Source organism: Sorghum bicolor, chromosome 1, assembly GCF_000003195.3.
Source record: "Sorghum bicolor cultivar BTx623 chromosome 1, Sorghum_bicolor_NCBIv3, whole genome shotgun sequence".
In the NCBI taxonomy this organism is placed as follows: domain Eukaryota; kingdom Viridiplantae; phylum Streptophyta; class Magnoliopsida; order Poales; family Poaceae; genus Sorghum; species Sorghum bicolor.
The window spans coordinates 72,514,536-72,530,361 of record NC_012870.2 but is presented as its reverse complement, the minus strand read 5'-3'; the positions used below and the strand labels follow the sequence as shown (position 1 = coordinate 72,530,361).

Genomic DNA, 15,826 nt, shown 5'->3' with positions numbered 1-15,826 from the left:
TCCCATACGAGGGGAGCTTTGCCGCAAGCCTACCTACATTCCGACTCCAATCATTCCAAAAGAGGCCGATAGAGATTCCATTGCCATTCTTCCATGTCCCAACCAACTTGCGGCTTTATGATGGTGTGTCCTGTGATGAACATCAAGCTCCTGAATCCTGATATGAACAGATGCCGCCATAGATGCGGTCAGCCAATCAGTCATTGTCACGCTTACAAGGGCACCAAACTATATTATGGCCTTGTTTAGTTCACCCCGAAATCCAAAAAGTTTTTAAGATTTCCTGTCACATCGAATGTTGCGGCACATGCATGAAGCATTAAATATAGACGAAAATAAAAATTAATCACACAGTTTGACTGTAAATCGCGAGACGGATCTTTTAACCTTAATTAGTTTATGATTGGACAATATTTAACACAAACAAACAAAAGTGCTACAGTTTCCAAAACTTTTCAGTTTTCGGAATTAAACAAGGCCTATGTCATATTTTAATAAACAAGAGAGAAAAATTATCTCATCGAGAGCTTGTATACATATACAAAGTTATTTTGCAATAGTTTAAACAGATTTTTAGTGGTGGTTCAGTTTAAGCAGAACCGATCTTATAAATAGATTTTCAGAGACGATTTGTTTAAGCCAACAGCCCCTAAAATATATGGTTTCAGTTGTGATTGTCTTGCCACAACTATCCATAGAAATTATTTTGCCGAGTGGCACTAGGCAAAGAGGCGTGCTTTGCCGAGTGCTGTCAAAGAATTTTTTTTTTTTTTTGAATTTTTATGGTGTGAGAGGATTCAGCCGTCAAGCGACATTTTTTTGTGAGTGTTGCACTCGGCAAAGAGATCTTTTGCCGAGTGCCGCTTTTTACCAAGTGTCAGACACTCGGTGGCACTCGGCAAAGCCACTCTTTGCCGAGTGGAAATCTTTGCCAAGATTCCGATTTTTGGCACTCGACAAAGCGTGCGACACTCGGCAAAATCTACTTCCCCCGTAGTGAAAACTTGTTTCAAGGATGATTTCATTAAACCTACAACATCTAAGGGCGGTTGTCCTAGTCTAACCGTCCCTAGAAAACGTAACTCTAGGGATAGATTGGTTAACTAAAATCGTCCTAGACATGATTTATATGGACGGTTAAATGCCCAATGCTTAGAATCGTTGGCACTGTGGCGATTTTCAAAAGAGAACCCGCTGTGAGTTTTTGACCATGAGCAAAAAAGATTTTTGATAGTAGGTTCGTATAGAGCTATCTATATCTATATCTCTTATATAAAAAAAACCTCACTAGCTAATTCTCTTGATATGCAAAGCATCCACATCATCATCCACTAGAGCATCCCACCAACTAATTTTTTTTGTCATGCAAAGCGTCCACATCAACATCTACTAAATCATCCCACTAATACATTACCCCGCCATGCAAAGTGTTCACATCATTATCCACTAATAAATCAAACTAACACATATCATTTATCCTGCATCTATATTATTCACATTAGCAAACCATATTATTTTCTAACATATATTTAGTTGTCCATGCTAGAATAATAAAAATCATCCATTAACATATATTATGATATTTTACTGGTAATTCCCGCAGCAACGCGCGGGGCATTCTCCTAGTTCATATTATGGGTTGTAACCTTCATCATCCTATTTGTTTGAGCTTATGTGCGAAATCTATCCACCATTCAATAATTAGTTTCTCTCATAACAAATCGGTGAATAGTACTTTTCGTCAAACGAATAAGACCCACATCAATTTATAAGGCATTTTCGTAGATTAAGAGTCAAACTTTATAACCTTTGAACAATAATTTAGGTAGCAATTTTAATTATTGTAGTACAAGCTTGATAGTGTTAGATTTGTAATCAAAATAATATCCAATAAACATAACTTTTTAATCATAAAAAATAATATAAAATAATAGAATGAATGGTCAAAGTGCATGTGTTAAAAATGCCTTATAAGATAGATAGGTGCAAGCATGTGATAAAAGGTTAATATTATTAATTGGAGAAGATGTTATGGAGCTAGTAATTATTTCATGCCTTTGAGAGTGCCCTAAGTAGCTTTTGTTTTGCCGTGCATCCGGGGTGGGGAGAGCGGGTGCGGCAATGCCGTGCACGGCCCTGCTAGGAAGCAAGGGAGGACGCCGGAGGCGGCACGTGCAGAGAAAAAGACCGAGGCGATGCGTGCGGAGGAGAAGAAAGGAGAAATAGAACGAACCGATAAGTCATGTACTCCACAAAATATGAATTTCATGTATCTAGGAGCAGTTTTATGTTTTGGTAGATCTACAGTAGATGGGAGTGGGGAGTGTTTGGCTAAAAAAATTAGGAGAGGTTTCATATCTAGAGCTGCTGGGAGTTTTTTTTAGAAAAAAAAAAAAAGAACTGCTCGGAGCTGTTCCGGGGAGCTAGCAGTTGCGGCTGCCGTGCTGGAAACCAGAAGTGACGGTTTGACCCCTCCACATTGGCAGCGTAGGCCAAAGGGGGCTATGCACGCACAGTACGTCCACAGTGGAAGCGTTGTTTGCCTGCAGGCTGCTAGGCTACCACTACCACCGCGAGCGAGCGAGCCCCAAGCTTTTGCCTCTCCAGATTCGACGTCCAGCACGACCAGCTGCCAGCTAGAGCTAGTGACCGTAGCTCCCCGTAGACTCGCTGCTCGGTGCCTGGCTCAGTTCCATGTGCCCGCCGGAAGCCCGGAGCTGGAGCTGGCTCGCAGGAGGCAGAGCCCGTCAGGCGGGCGGCGGGCGGCTGGCGCGGGTGGGGCGGACCACCCCCGCGGCCCTGCCCCTGCGGCAAGCCGTCGGCCGAGGTGGCGCAGCGCACGCGGCAGGACCGCAGGGGTCTCCTCGTTCCGCGTCACCGTGTGGCACTGGCATCTGCATCTCGGCGAGTAGTGGGGACGGACCGGACGTGCATGTGTGCACGGTGATCGAGCCGCCTGCCGCGTGCGTGCGCCAGTGCACCGGCCGCGCCGGCGCCCGGCGACCCGGCCGTTGCCGTCTGAGGACTGCGGACTGCGTGGAGCCTGTGACGCGCCGCGCGGAGCGTGCTGCGCTGCGCTCGTAGTCGTGTCTGCCGTCCGCGCGCTCGGCGACGCGCGGGAAGCGACAGAGGGGGGGGGGGGGGGGGGGGGCCTGGGCTGGCTGCTGCGGAACGGGGTGGCAGGAGGGAAGCTTGCTCCGCCATCGGCAGACCGCAGCAGACAGGGCAGCGCGTGCTGTGTCGTCTTGCGCCTTCCGGCTGCGTTTACGCCGGCCGAGGCGAGCCGCTGCGTGAGCGTGTCATGTTTTCTTCTAGACAAGAGAAAGAAAAACCGTCCGCTGCGTCATGTTGAGGGGTGTACCCATGCATGCATAATCCATTCTACGTTACAGTACAGTTCACGTGCATCATCAGTTCATCACTCCTACTTTGCTGCGGCGGACTGCCGACGCAACCGACAGATCGATGCCTGCTAACAGTAGAACGTGGCGAGGATGGATAGATACAGAAGAGATGAATGAAAGTGTAGAGGAGCGGACGGAGAGCGAGTGGAGGCAGCTGACGGAGGGAGGCGATACGATGCCGAGGGAAAGTGAAGTGAGACTGTGAGAGTGGAACGAGGACCTTCAAAAATTCAAAAATTTATAAGATTTCTCATTAAATATCAAATCTTACGACACATGTATAAATTATTAAATATAAATAAAAAATAACTAATTACATAATTTACATATAAATCGCGAGACGAATCTTTTAAGCCTAGTTATTTCATGATTGGACAATATTTGTTACATAAAAACGAAAGTGTTATAGTGTCAAAATCAAAAAAAAATTGGATCCACACAAAGCTGAGTGAAGAAGTCGGAGCGGAAAAGGATAAGACGAGCGAGTGGAGGAGCGCGAGCCACGTCAGTCCCAAGGTGAAGCCACGCGTCGGACGCCCGACTTATACTCCGCACTACTAGGACGTGCGCACATGTTTCGTACAAAGAACTCCAGTTCATATTTAGGTCTTCTTTAGAGCATCTCCAAGAGTTTAATAAAATAGCTTCTTATCTCAATTTTTTTTGCAAAAAGAGAAAAAAGTCTCCTCCAATAGTTTGATAAAAGAGATACTTAAAAATAAAAAGTTATCAAATATCCTCTTTAACTCATAAGTTTGCAAAGTGGAGAGAACTCTCTATCCTTCTAGTAAAAGATATGATAGCCGATAATCAACAAACATTTGTGGACCCTACTATAAAGTTTTAAATTCTAAAAAGCTATTATAGGTTACTGTTGGAGAAGAACAAAATTTAAAGTTGTTGTTTCTTTTATTAACTAGCTAGATATATTAGTTTAGCCAGTAAATTATATAAAACTCTTGGAAATGCTCTTAGTTTCGAAAAGCTTTTGGATTTAGCTACCGTAACATTTTTGTTTTATTTGATAATTACTATTCAATTAGAGATTAATTAAATTTAAAAAATTCATCTTGCGATTTATAAACAAACTATACAATTAATTTTTATTTTTATCTATATTTAATGCTCCAAGATTCATCCAAAAACTTTGCACCTGTGTGTCCAAATTTTTTTTTGAAGCTGGATGATTTCTCATTGATAACTGGCTAACAAATCGTTAGCAACTATTACATCCACGGATCGAGGAAGATGGATGGAGACCACCTCTTCCCCCTCATTACACAGAGAGCCCCGAACAGCCAACTCGTGGACAGCCCTATTACATTCTCTAGCAACAAACACACACTCAAACTGAATAAAATTCAGAGCTAACAAAGCTTTGGCTTCATGGAATAAGTGTCCCAAAGTCGAATCCTGATCGCCTTCACAACTTCCAATCGAAACTTAGGAGCGGAGAACTAATCGAAACTTAGGCCTCTGTGGATCCATCCAAGCCACTTGAACTCTTTGAGCTCAACTTCCAATCTGCACTGGGCCAAAATAATACGGCCCACTGCCCGCGACGATCCACAATCCACACCAAACCCAACCCAAGGCCTCTTACGTGATCCAGTCCATACTCGTTCATTCCAGCCCGCCATAACGAGGTCGCCCTCGCCCCCATCTCTCTGTGGCCCAATATCAGTTCTCAACCGCTCCCCATTCCCACCGCGACGCTGCTCATCCTCGTTCATCCACCCTTGCCACGAAAAATCCCCCGCACCATGAAGCTCCGCTTGCGATCCATGGAGGCGCGCGGCGGTGCCGCCGCCGAGACCCACCGCGTGGACCTGCCGCCCACGGCCACGCTGGCTGACGTGAGGACGCTCCTCGCGTCTAAGCTCTCCGCGGCGCAGCCCGTCCCCGCCGAGTCCGTCCGCCTCTCCCTCAACCGCAGCGAGGAGCTCGTCTCGCCGGACCCCGCCGCCACGCTCCCGTCCCTCGGCCTCGCGTCCGGTGATCTCGTCTTCTTCACCCTATCCCCTCTCACGGCCCTAGCGCCGCCGGTTCAGGCCCTGCCCCGGAACCCTAGCCCGGGCTCTGGCACTGCAGCGTCGATCGCTGAGGCTGTCGATCGCGGGAAAGGCTCGAAGCAGCCTGTTACTGGAGGTTCCTCTTCGTCGTCACAGGTGCAGGCTGTGGTGGCGAACCCTAGCTTTCCGGTTGCTTCCAGTGGTCGGCCGGATGTGGTGATGGAGGAGGCCTTCGATGCGACGAAGGGCTGGTCGAGTTTTGTGCTTAGGGATCTCAAGAGGGAGATGGGCAACGTCGGCGGCGCGGAGGGGACCGCGGCAGGTCGCCTGGTTGCGGCCTTACATGCAGCTCTGCTTGATGTCGGCTTTCTCACCACCACTCTGATGGGTTCTCATCTCTCACTGCCTCAGGGCTGGCCGTCGGGTGCTTTGAAGCCACTGACCATCAGGTATACCGTACCAGAGCTTTCATCAATGTTATCTGTGACTGAGGAGGGGAAGGTGGTGGTGCTGAACTACTCTTTGATGGGCAATTTTGTTATGGTATACGGGTATGTTCATGGGGCACAGTCAGAGGTGTGCCGGTTGTGCTTGGAGTTGCCAGGGCTTGAGTCTTTACTTTATCTGGATAGCGATCAGCTGAGCGGAGTGCATGAGAAGGGAGTTCATGATCTGTGGAGAGTGCTGAAGGATGAGATTTGCCTGCCATTAATGATATCATTGTGCCAACTGAATGGTCTACGCTTGCCTCCATGCTTCATGGCTTTGCCTGCTGATCTGAAGACTAAGGTACTGGAGTTTCTACCTGGGGTTGATCTTGCAAAGGTTGAGTGCACGTGCAAGGAAATGAGGAATCTTGCATCAGATGATAGTATTTGGAAGAAGTTTGTAAGTTATGGTGAGAGCTCTAGGGGGGCTGGCAAGAGTGCGAAGGCCATATTTGGAGAGGTTTGGCAGGCTAATAAGAGAAGGCAGAAGAGGCCTAATCCAACCTTTTGGAACTATGGCTGGGGAAACAGTTCTTATAGCCGCCCACTTAGGCTGCCATTGATTGGTGGGGACTCGGACAGATTTCCTTTTATTGGGAATCCTGGTTCTGTGGGGCGTCACTTTGGAAATCAACGAAGGAACATGTCGCCGAACTGCATACTTGATGGTCACCGCCATAACTTCCTTTGAAGCCATGTCAACGAGTTTTACTCGTATGTTAAGAATATTTTGTAAGAAGGGTGCGTAGACGGTTAGACCGTCTTGTTCATATCATCAAGTTGCACACTTATGCATGTGCACAGCACTCTTATCCTCATATATCCCCTTAGCATCATAGATCCTTTCTTTTTTCTCTTTTTTTTGCGCCAATGTAATCCAATGCCCAAGTAATAAAGATACCCTTGTTCTATCCTCAGATGAATCATCGAGATGTGGTTATCGGTTGAATGTATAGATAGATGTATTTTTTAGCTAAGATAATAATAGCTTTAAACTTCAAGGTACTGCTTAAATTTATTTGCATTAAGGTCCTGTTTGGATCCGAGGAGATAGTAGTTAGCTGCTAATAATTAGTTCCTTGGATCCAAACATGTCTAGCTAATAGTTTACTAATTGTTAGCTGAATAGTCAAATAACAACTATTTCACTAGTTGAACCAAAGTAGCTAATAGCAGCTAATAATAGTTGTGACCTATTAGCTAGCTAACTATTAGCAGCTAATGGATCCAAACAAGCCCTAAATGTGCAATCTATAGCATTGATACCTTAATTTTACACCTCACCCACATATCATGATGTCAACATGATATGCGTTTCCTTATAGGTATTTTCCTTTGACATACAGGTTACTTTCATTAGCACAGTGATAATAGAATAATCAGGTTCTTCCATTATAGTATTATGTTACAGTCCTGTATGAAATAATGGAAGCATACTGTTATTATGGTGCTCTTTTGTTTTATTTAAAACAGTGAAATATCTCTGATGTCGAGAACTGCCTTCTTGTAATAATAAAGACATTAGACCTAAAAACATCAAACAACCTGATACACTTTAAGTTTTCTTTTATTGGCAATATGCATGTGTTTTTTGTAAACATTTCTATTCCAGGAAGAATCATTGTGGTAATAACAACTACAGTCTTAAATAAATGACATGTGGATCATTTGGGATGTACTCGCCCTGTTCCTATTTCCAGGTCGTTTTGGCTTTTTGAGATACACAATTTTTATTATGTATCTGGATATATCATATATGTAGGTGTGTAGCAAAAGCTATGTACCTAGAAAAGCCAAAACGACCTATAGTTTGGAACAGAGGGTGGTATGTAGCATACTAGGACTATGTTTATGTAACTAGTTGAGTGTACCTGGGTGATGTTGTATGAGTTATGATTAAACACGATGATTTATTTGGTGTGTTGTTGTGTGGTGGATGCAAATTGCTCAATGGGAGAAGGTACAAGCCTCATCTATCCATAATGGCAGTAGTGGGTTGAGGGAACATAGTGATAGAGAGATTGTAAACTTTTTTGTTCCCTTTATTCCCGAATGCTGCCTCTCTTTATATAGTTATGGTTGGACTAAACATACTCCTAAAAGCCAAAATTTATTACTTACATACTTATCACCTAACTTAATGGGAAAACAAATTGTGCTCACTTATGTAATTGGCTTATGAGGTTCTGGACCTTTTTTGTTGCCCTGCGCCCGCACCTCCACCCACCCAACCCCCCCCCCCCCCCCCCCCCCACACACACAACACCTACAGTGCAAGTTTATGATACAATTCCAGTGAGTTGTAAAATTATTTCGTTTTGTTACAGTTTGTATGATACACATCTCACTGGGGAACAATTTTGCTGCTGTCATATATGATTCTTGCAAGCACCGGATGGTTATCTCTTTTTCTTTCTAGAAATTATGAGCTGCTGTGTTACCTTCATTTCTGTTGTCATAGTTCCGAGTATGGTTTCTTATCTTTGTATACTTATTTGATTGTCTATTTTCTGGGTTGTAGATGCATGTTTATGACATACGCATATGAGACTGGCCTCTTATTTCCTTTATGTATCCATGTCTTTGTTCTCCTCATGGTTCTCACTTGCATGATTCAGAAAGTTGATAATATATTTATTTATTGTTTGAACTGGTTGAGGAAAAAATTGAAGATACATTGTCTTGACTGGGGAAGTTATGTTCTTGTATATTCATTTGAGCAGAATCTTTACTTTGATGCTACAGGTTTATTTTTGTGTTATCCGAGTTCCTAGATCATGTAAATTTAATCTGAACTTTCAGGTGCCTATGAGTTGTGGCTTGACCATTACATTATGCAATTCAGTCATATCAGATTGGGATAGCGTGGGGTGATCATAATTTGCTGAACTTGTGAAGCATTTCTGCTTGATGCTTTTGTACCATGTTACATAGATCATCCTCCACCATTGGGGGACCAAAGATTGCAGAATTCTTTAAGGTGAACTTTACATTGACCACAGGAAGAAAGGACACTTTTTTTGCTGTACGCGTGCATCTACTCCGCATTGTTTGCACATGTCATATTGACTATTGGCCTCATTTACCCTTCTCTATTATGTTACTAAACCGTGAAATGGATGCCATGAGATTTAGCTATATGATCACTTATCTTAACTGGGACTGAGCCACCGTTGCCAGTACTAAAAAATCAGAGATGTACGGGGCGTCTCGGAGCCCAAGAAAGGCTTCAGTTTTCTGTGAGATGGACTCTTTGCTTTTGGTATGGTGCACTGAAAAGATTGTGGGGAAGGGCATGGGAGGAAACAATTTATAAATCTGGATTGGGCAAGTGTTTTACTGCCATGAGATCTCATTGCTATGATTGTTGATCTGGTTTATGATTCTCATTTGTAGTTGGTGTATAATATGCTTTATGCAGCAGCAGTTGCTTGCAGACAAAATTGCACTAGGTGTGGTACCTATACCAAAGTATCTCTTTGTCCATGAATAAATCAATTGTTATAGTTGTCTTAAGTCAATTTTTTTATAAGTCTGACTTAATATATAGAAAAGAGTATATATATTTATGACACCAAATGAGCATATCATAAAATTTATTTTATGGTGTATTTAATGGTACTAGTTTGGTGTCATAACTCTTTTATAGATTTGGTTAAACTTAAAAGTTTGACTTATGATAACTTGAGGAATTGATTTATTAAGGGAGGGAGGGATGTTGGTGTTAGATCATTGTCGCATTTAGTCTCAACAACCATTTAGCATGAATAATGACTAAGGGGGTGTTTGGGACTGCTCTGCTCCACGTTTTTCAGTTTCGCTCAACAATTTTTAGCTAAACTGTTTCAGCTCCACACACTCAATTCGAGAAAAAGGGTGGAGTTGTGAGAGCACCTAAAGAGTTACTCTACAAACTTCAGTTTTTTGTAGAACTGCTTCATAGTAGAGTTTGTGGAGCAAACACCCTCTAGATGTTAGGTGATTGCTGGATCGCGACGTCTAGCAAACCACGAATAAGCTGCTTTATGGATATAAGCGTTCTTTGTTTCAGTGACAAATCTGAACCATTTGGATATGTACTGTGTGATTCTCCACTTCTATTATCTTGTGTAAAATACCAATACTTGTGGACATCTTATACTTGACAATAAAATACAAACACATTCCTGATGCGTTTTTATTTATGCAGCATATCTTGAAACGTAGGAAGATGATTGCAGCCAGGCAGAATCTTTATTCCCTTCAGTCGAACCTACTCCGTATTCATTTGGATTAATTTTGGAACAAGTACGATGGATGCTGCGCGGTGCTGCACCTGCAGTCATGCACAAAGCACCAACAAACCCTACGGGTTCCCGGACAGTGCGAACCAGAATCCAATACGGTGACGATAGGCCTCTTCCGGCTACCTCTGTCAAGCAGGATGCCCCTGCGGCCCTGCTACGTGCAGGTCTTCGCTTTGACTGTTGTATTATTCGGCGTCCAGCCCCCTACCAGCTCCCCCATCTCTGGAATACAATTGCTCGGGCCTTGTTTAGTTCATCCCGAAATCTAAAAAGTTTTCAAAATTTCCTGTCACATCGAATTTTACGGCACATGCATGAAGCATTAAATATAGACGAAAACAAAAACTAATTACACAGTTTGTCTGTAAATCGCGAGACGAATCTTTTGATCATAGTCAGTTCATGATTGGACAATATTTATCAAATAAAAACAAAAATGCTACGGTAGCGAAATCCGAAATTTTTTCGGAACTAAACAAGGCCTCGGTAATAATCCTGTCAGCGATGGCACCACCCATATTCTGAGGGGCCTTTGAGTGAAACAGGACACTGATGAACTGCTTGCTGTTGCTGCTATGTGTTACTGGGTGTTTTTAAAAAAAAAAGACGGTGAAAACCTGGCGGAGAACTGGGGACGGGTGTGGTGAATGTGTGTTGGGGTGGGGGGTCCCCAACTCCAGCCATTCATTGTTTTCAGTTGTGGCCACATCCACACGTACGCACGCCCATTCATGGTGAACACTATTCATTCTAGCAAGAGTTGCTGAGTAACAGTGAAACATCTGATCGAAGAGGAATAGGGGGATTCGGGGAAGCTGCAGTTTTCACCTCTGGTAACAAGCAATTTTTCCTTTAAATTCGTAGTGCTTTATATGTACTGTGGCGTGCTCTTTGGGAATAGTTTTGCATTAGGACAAAGTACAGGTGCATAGTACCTTATTTCATCTTTTTTTTTTCTTTCTTTGCTACTTCCACTGCAGTATGATGTTCTCTTTGAAGATAGCAAATTGCTTTCAACTCTTCACGAGTACTCTGTCTTTTTTGAACCGTCCAAGCATTTCTCTCTGTCTCACCCATTCTTTTGAAGGAACGATGTCAAGAGAACTATTAACTTCATTAAGTGACATTGGCCTTCTACCAAATGACTACTGCTCTGCATCCGAGTCTTTTGGCCTCATATCTTGCTTGCTCTTTGCTTCAGAGAAAAGGGACAAGCACCAGCATTTCTTGACCCTTTCATCTTGGCCGAACTTGCTTCTGAATCACCTGGGTGATTCTTACATCGTCATGCTACAGAATAGGATATGAACTAGTGAGTTATGACTTTAACCTTTGTAAACCCATCATTTATGATTCCAGCATTAAACTCTGATGGTTGTGATTGGAGGGACAGTACGCGCTGTTGAGTTTTGAGGAATCCCCTACCTTGGCGGCTTGGCCCCAGGAGTACAACCAGCTAACTTTTTCGTTTTCTGATGACTGGATCTTAGTCCCTAAGGTGCTTCAGTGGTTCCCCTTGTGATTTGAAGGTCACACTTTCTTAGCTGTTGTCCTCTTTCTTGTTCTGTGAATCTGATTCTACGGTCTCTGAATTCTCACATTTTCGTTCTGTAGGGGTATGTGTGCAAGTCAGCAATTACCTAGCTTTGTTTTTTTGAAGTGAACAATTACCTAGCTTTGTTTATAGGCAATGTACATTTGTACCTGCAAATATGAGGAATTGGAGGTACAAATGGGCACAACTCTTATTGGTGTCCAACCACTAGTCCATGCAATTATGCCGAATTGTGGAATCCATTTCACCTTCTTATACTAGAACTAGTCCCATGCTTCAAGTAAATTCTTGAAGAGTTCTTTATAGGATTTCTTTATATCCTTCAGCAAGTAAATTGAGTACTCTCTCAACTTTACGCTCATGAGTTGGGTTGGTAAAAAAATCTGGAGGACAGAACTTTAATAGAGGCAATGTTTCAGAGGGTTTAAACTTAAATGGGCCCGGTTGATTGTCTAATAATTAACCTTATTCTGGGATGGCCCATACATACACTGGATGGCATTAGCATCTGATCCTTGGGTTGGTTGCTAGGTCTTCAGTTTTGCAGCACCTACTGCAATCGATCTTCACCCAGAAGGCCAGAACACTCTTTATTCTGACCTCTGGATGAGTGGATGTGATCCAGCTGGTGCATGGTTGTTAGTAGTACTGTAGTACTAGTACCAGCAAGTCTATTCCAGGACTCGGTTTCCACTTTTACCCTTGCGTTTGTCTATTGCACCAGGCTTAGTTAGCCTTTTCACTTTGGACAATCTTTATGTAAGGCTGCACGGGTTAGTTGTGCCTTGTTGAGCCTTGCAAGGAATTGACTGTGTCCAGCTCCCGATCTACTCCACCCTTTAAGTAAAGCTCCTTCAGTTGGCAGACCTGGCAAGTTAGAAGATCACTAGTCATTTCCAAAAATGATTGCAACATCGCACTGAGTTCAAGTATCAGAGCAGGATGGTGAGTACATACGTTCATGGCAAGATCTATATGTGTCCGTTCAGTTTGCAACATGAATAGAGCTACCTCTTCGGTTTGCAATGTGACAAGATCAATCATTGATTCTTCGCAGATGTATTCCCCGCCATGCACCGATCCTGACAGAGAGGAAGAGCAGTGCTTCGCAATCGGAACTAATCTGCTTGCTTCACTAGACCATACCATGAATTTTGATGAGCCTATCGTGTTTCCAATGAACAATGTAGGCATGCAAGAAGAGAGGACTCAGCTCTACAATTCTACTGGAGGTATAGTTATTCTCAATTCATTTTCTTAGGAACAATAGCTGTTGATCTGTGAAGCTTCTGACTAATAACATTCCAACTCTTCCCAGATGCTCAACTAAGTAGAAATATGAACACAGGGAAGTGTTTAAAGGATGGCAAAAGGAAGGGTTCTGGAGAGGACAGTTCATCACTACATTCTCTAGTAAGGAAGCTAGAAGCCGGTTGATGGCTATCTCATTCCCTCTGTTATTTCATTCTACTGTACATGTAAATGTATGACTGCAGGATGAAGCCAGTGCATTGTTGCAGCGAGAAGTTAGCATGGAGTGTGCTGATGAGAAGCCGGGTGATGCTGGAGCCAAGAGAGAGGACTACGTGCATGTCCGGGCAAAGCGCGGCCAAGCCACCAACAGCCACAGCCTTGCGGAAAGAGTAATTTTTATCTCTTGAGCAACATAGTTAATGCTCCTGCAATGCCTAAGTCTCTCGCTTACAGACTTACAGTAGCATGCCCATCCGAACTGCAGTTTCGAAGGGAAAAGATAAATGAAAGGATGAAGCTTCTTCAAGACCTTGTCCCGGGTTGCAACAAGGTATGAATGACATCAAGCAGATGCTTATGCTCATACTGTTGTGGTTATAGTGGGTTCTAACCAATAGGGACATGTTTCTTATGACAAGGCAGATTACAGGCAAGGCCATGATGCTTGATGAGATCATAAACTATGTGCAATCTCTGCAGCGGCAGGTTGAGGTTAGTGTATTGAAAACCTATGATTTGGAGGTTTACTCAATGATTTCACTAGGCCAATGGCTGAATCTTCATTTTCATGTTTGTGTTGGATTTTTCAGTTCCTTTCGATGAAGCTCTCAGCGATCAGCCCAGAACTCAACTGTGACCTCGACCTGCAAGATGTAAGATTGCAAAGCTCAACTCGGGTTGACAAAGAAAATGCCTTTAGACTGATCTTTCATCAATCCTTGTCACTACAGATCCTTTGCACACAAGATGCCAGCTCTGCTTTTCCAGGATACAACGTGCAAGCGAACAATGTGCATCTTAATCTGTACAGAGCATCTGAAGAAGATTTCTCACACAGGATCATCCCTAATCCAGCAAATGTTCATGTGACAAGAAACGCCCAGTTATCTGCATTTCCTCAGGTTTGCATTCGACGCCCTTGAACAGCTTCAAGTGCTTTTTTATGTCGATTAATAGTAGTTTCTACTTTTCTACCATGACAGAGAGGAGTTATCTGGAACGAGGAACTTCGCAGCATTGCTCCAAATTCTTTCGCTTCAGATACCATTGCTGGTACTGTAGAATTTTCCGTGCCTTTTCAGCTTCTCGTTCATTGCTATGTTTTGCATTTCTCCTGCGGTTGTGCTCAATTTTGTGAGGTTTCTCAAGATCCATTTTGACATTGCAGATTCAATGAAAGTGGAGTGACAAGTCGGCAGTTTAATGGTGAACAGCTCTGAAAATCTTGACAAGTTGGTCTGTTGGGTTGCTACTGGTGTGCCTTTTCAAGTAGCAATGGTGGCACGGCTTCTCTTGGGATGAGCTAGTTAACTTTAGTCTTCGGAGAGGAATCTGGCGTCAACCCATCATGTACAGTTATAATAACTAACCAAAGGAGAACGGTGATATTTTTGCGATCTGGTGGAGAAAATAATGTACAATGATCGTCTGGAATTTCTGACACAACTGAGTTAGTGTTTTGGTGGCGTGTGGTTCCATCTAATTATTTGGTTGTAATAGCTGAGTCCGGACTCAGGAGAGAACTATGTTCGTTTTAGTGTGAAGGTTGTTTTTTTTCTCTTAAGGACAAATGTCCTTACTCTCCCACTCATTGGATTCACTTCACTTTGAGAAGTATGTAAACACATATCTCAAAGCGAATCTCATTGGTGGGAGAGTGAGGGCACATGCTCTCAAGGGCAAAATAAACTTTACCGTTTTAGTGGTTGCAGCGTAGCACTCCTGGTCCTGAGTTTAATTTGTGGTGACAATGATTTTAAATTGGTTAAATAAAAACCATTTGGCCAACAAAGTTCAGTTGTGTAGAATCCTTAAACTTCAAAAAATATCCTTTGCAACCAATAATTCATAACTAAGGCCAAGAAAATCATTGTGGCAGATATTGTGACTAAATAAAGTAATGCGCCTAACAGTAACTTGTGTTCATTAATCACTCAAAAAGAAAACAGGTCATTTTAACTTTGTCTCAACTTAATTGACGGGAATGGGATTCTCAATCCTCTGTCAGGTGAAGGTAACTATTGATTTGATAGAAAACTTGACATATATAATCTGGCTTTGGATCACAAAGACCTAAACCTTGCATTTGTAACATCATGTCCCTCTAGTTATTAACCATACACTGCCTGATTGACCTTGCCATAAAGGCTATTCCTTGACTCCAAATCGAATACCACAAGCAAGAACGATAAAAGAACACAATTTGAAAAATTGCTAATATAGATTGAGCTCACAGGTTGTGGTTCCACAAATCGATGAATGACAAAACTGTTCAATGAAAGATAATTCTAAGCAAAACCTCAAACCCTAACTTGAATGATAACTACCAATGAATATATAGTGTTTGGGGCGATCATAGACCCTAGATGTGTCTAGACTCCTACACAATAAACAACCAAATAGACCAACGCAACATCTTAACATATTTTGTGTGCCCACTTATTTCAATGATTCATGGTTCTATGTGGTACCTAAGTGATACTAAGTGGTTCTGTGAGACATCAAGTGATGGTGAGTCACACCAAGTGATGCTAAGGAACACCCGTGTGACCGTGTCGATCAAGTTGACCTAGATAATATGTATATATATATGATATAGAAACCATAT

The 15,826-nt window shown here is 42.9% G+C and overlaps 2 protein-coding genes across 6 annotated transcripts; both read left to right on the top strand.

Annotated features, from left to right (window-relative positions):
* On the top strand, positions 5,081-6,821 carry LOC8085253 (F-box protein SKIP22). Its single transcript, XM_002468180.2, has one exon. The coding sequence runs from the start codon at positions 5,168-5,170 to the stop codon at positions 6,593-6,595; it is 1,428 nt and encodes a 475-aa protein (XP_002468225.1). The 5' UTR covers positions 5,081-5,167; the 3' UTR covers positions 6,596-6,821.
* Positions 10,886-14,782, top strand: LOC8085252 (transcription factor bHLH74). 5 transcript variants are annotated; one of them, XM_021461910.1, is made up of 11 exons: positions 10,886-11,023; positions 12,604-12,690; positions 12,803-12,977; positions 13,064-13,158; positions 13,242-13,388; positions 13,484-13,549; positions 13,642-13,710; positions 13,809-13,871; positions 13,950-14,120; positions 14,202-14,271; positions 14,387-14,782. In XM_021461910.1, the coding sequence occupies exons 2-11, from the start codon at positions 12,688-12,690 to the stop codon at positions 14,404-14,406; spliced, it is 879 nt and encodes a 292-aa protein (XP_021317585.1). In that variant the 5' UTR covers positions 10,886-11,023; positions 12,604-12,687; the 3' UTR covers positions 14,407-14,782. The 5 variants fall into 5 exon arrangements, with proteins under 5 accessions (XP_021317585.1, XP_021317594.1, XP_021317588.1 ...); XM_002468179.2 differs by lacking the exon at positions 10,886-11,023 and adding an exon at positions 11,111-11,502 and having other exon boundaries at positions 11,584-12,690; XM_021461905.1 differs by lacking the exon at positions 10,886-11,023 and adding an exon at positions 11,111-11,719 and having other exon boundaries at positions 11,805-12,690.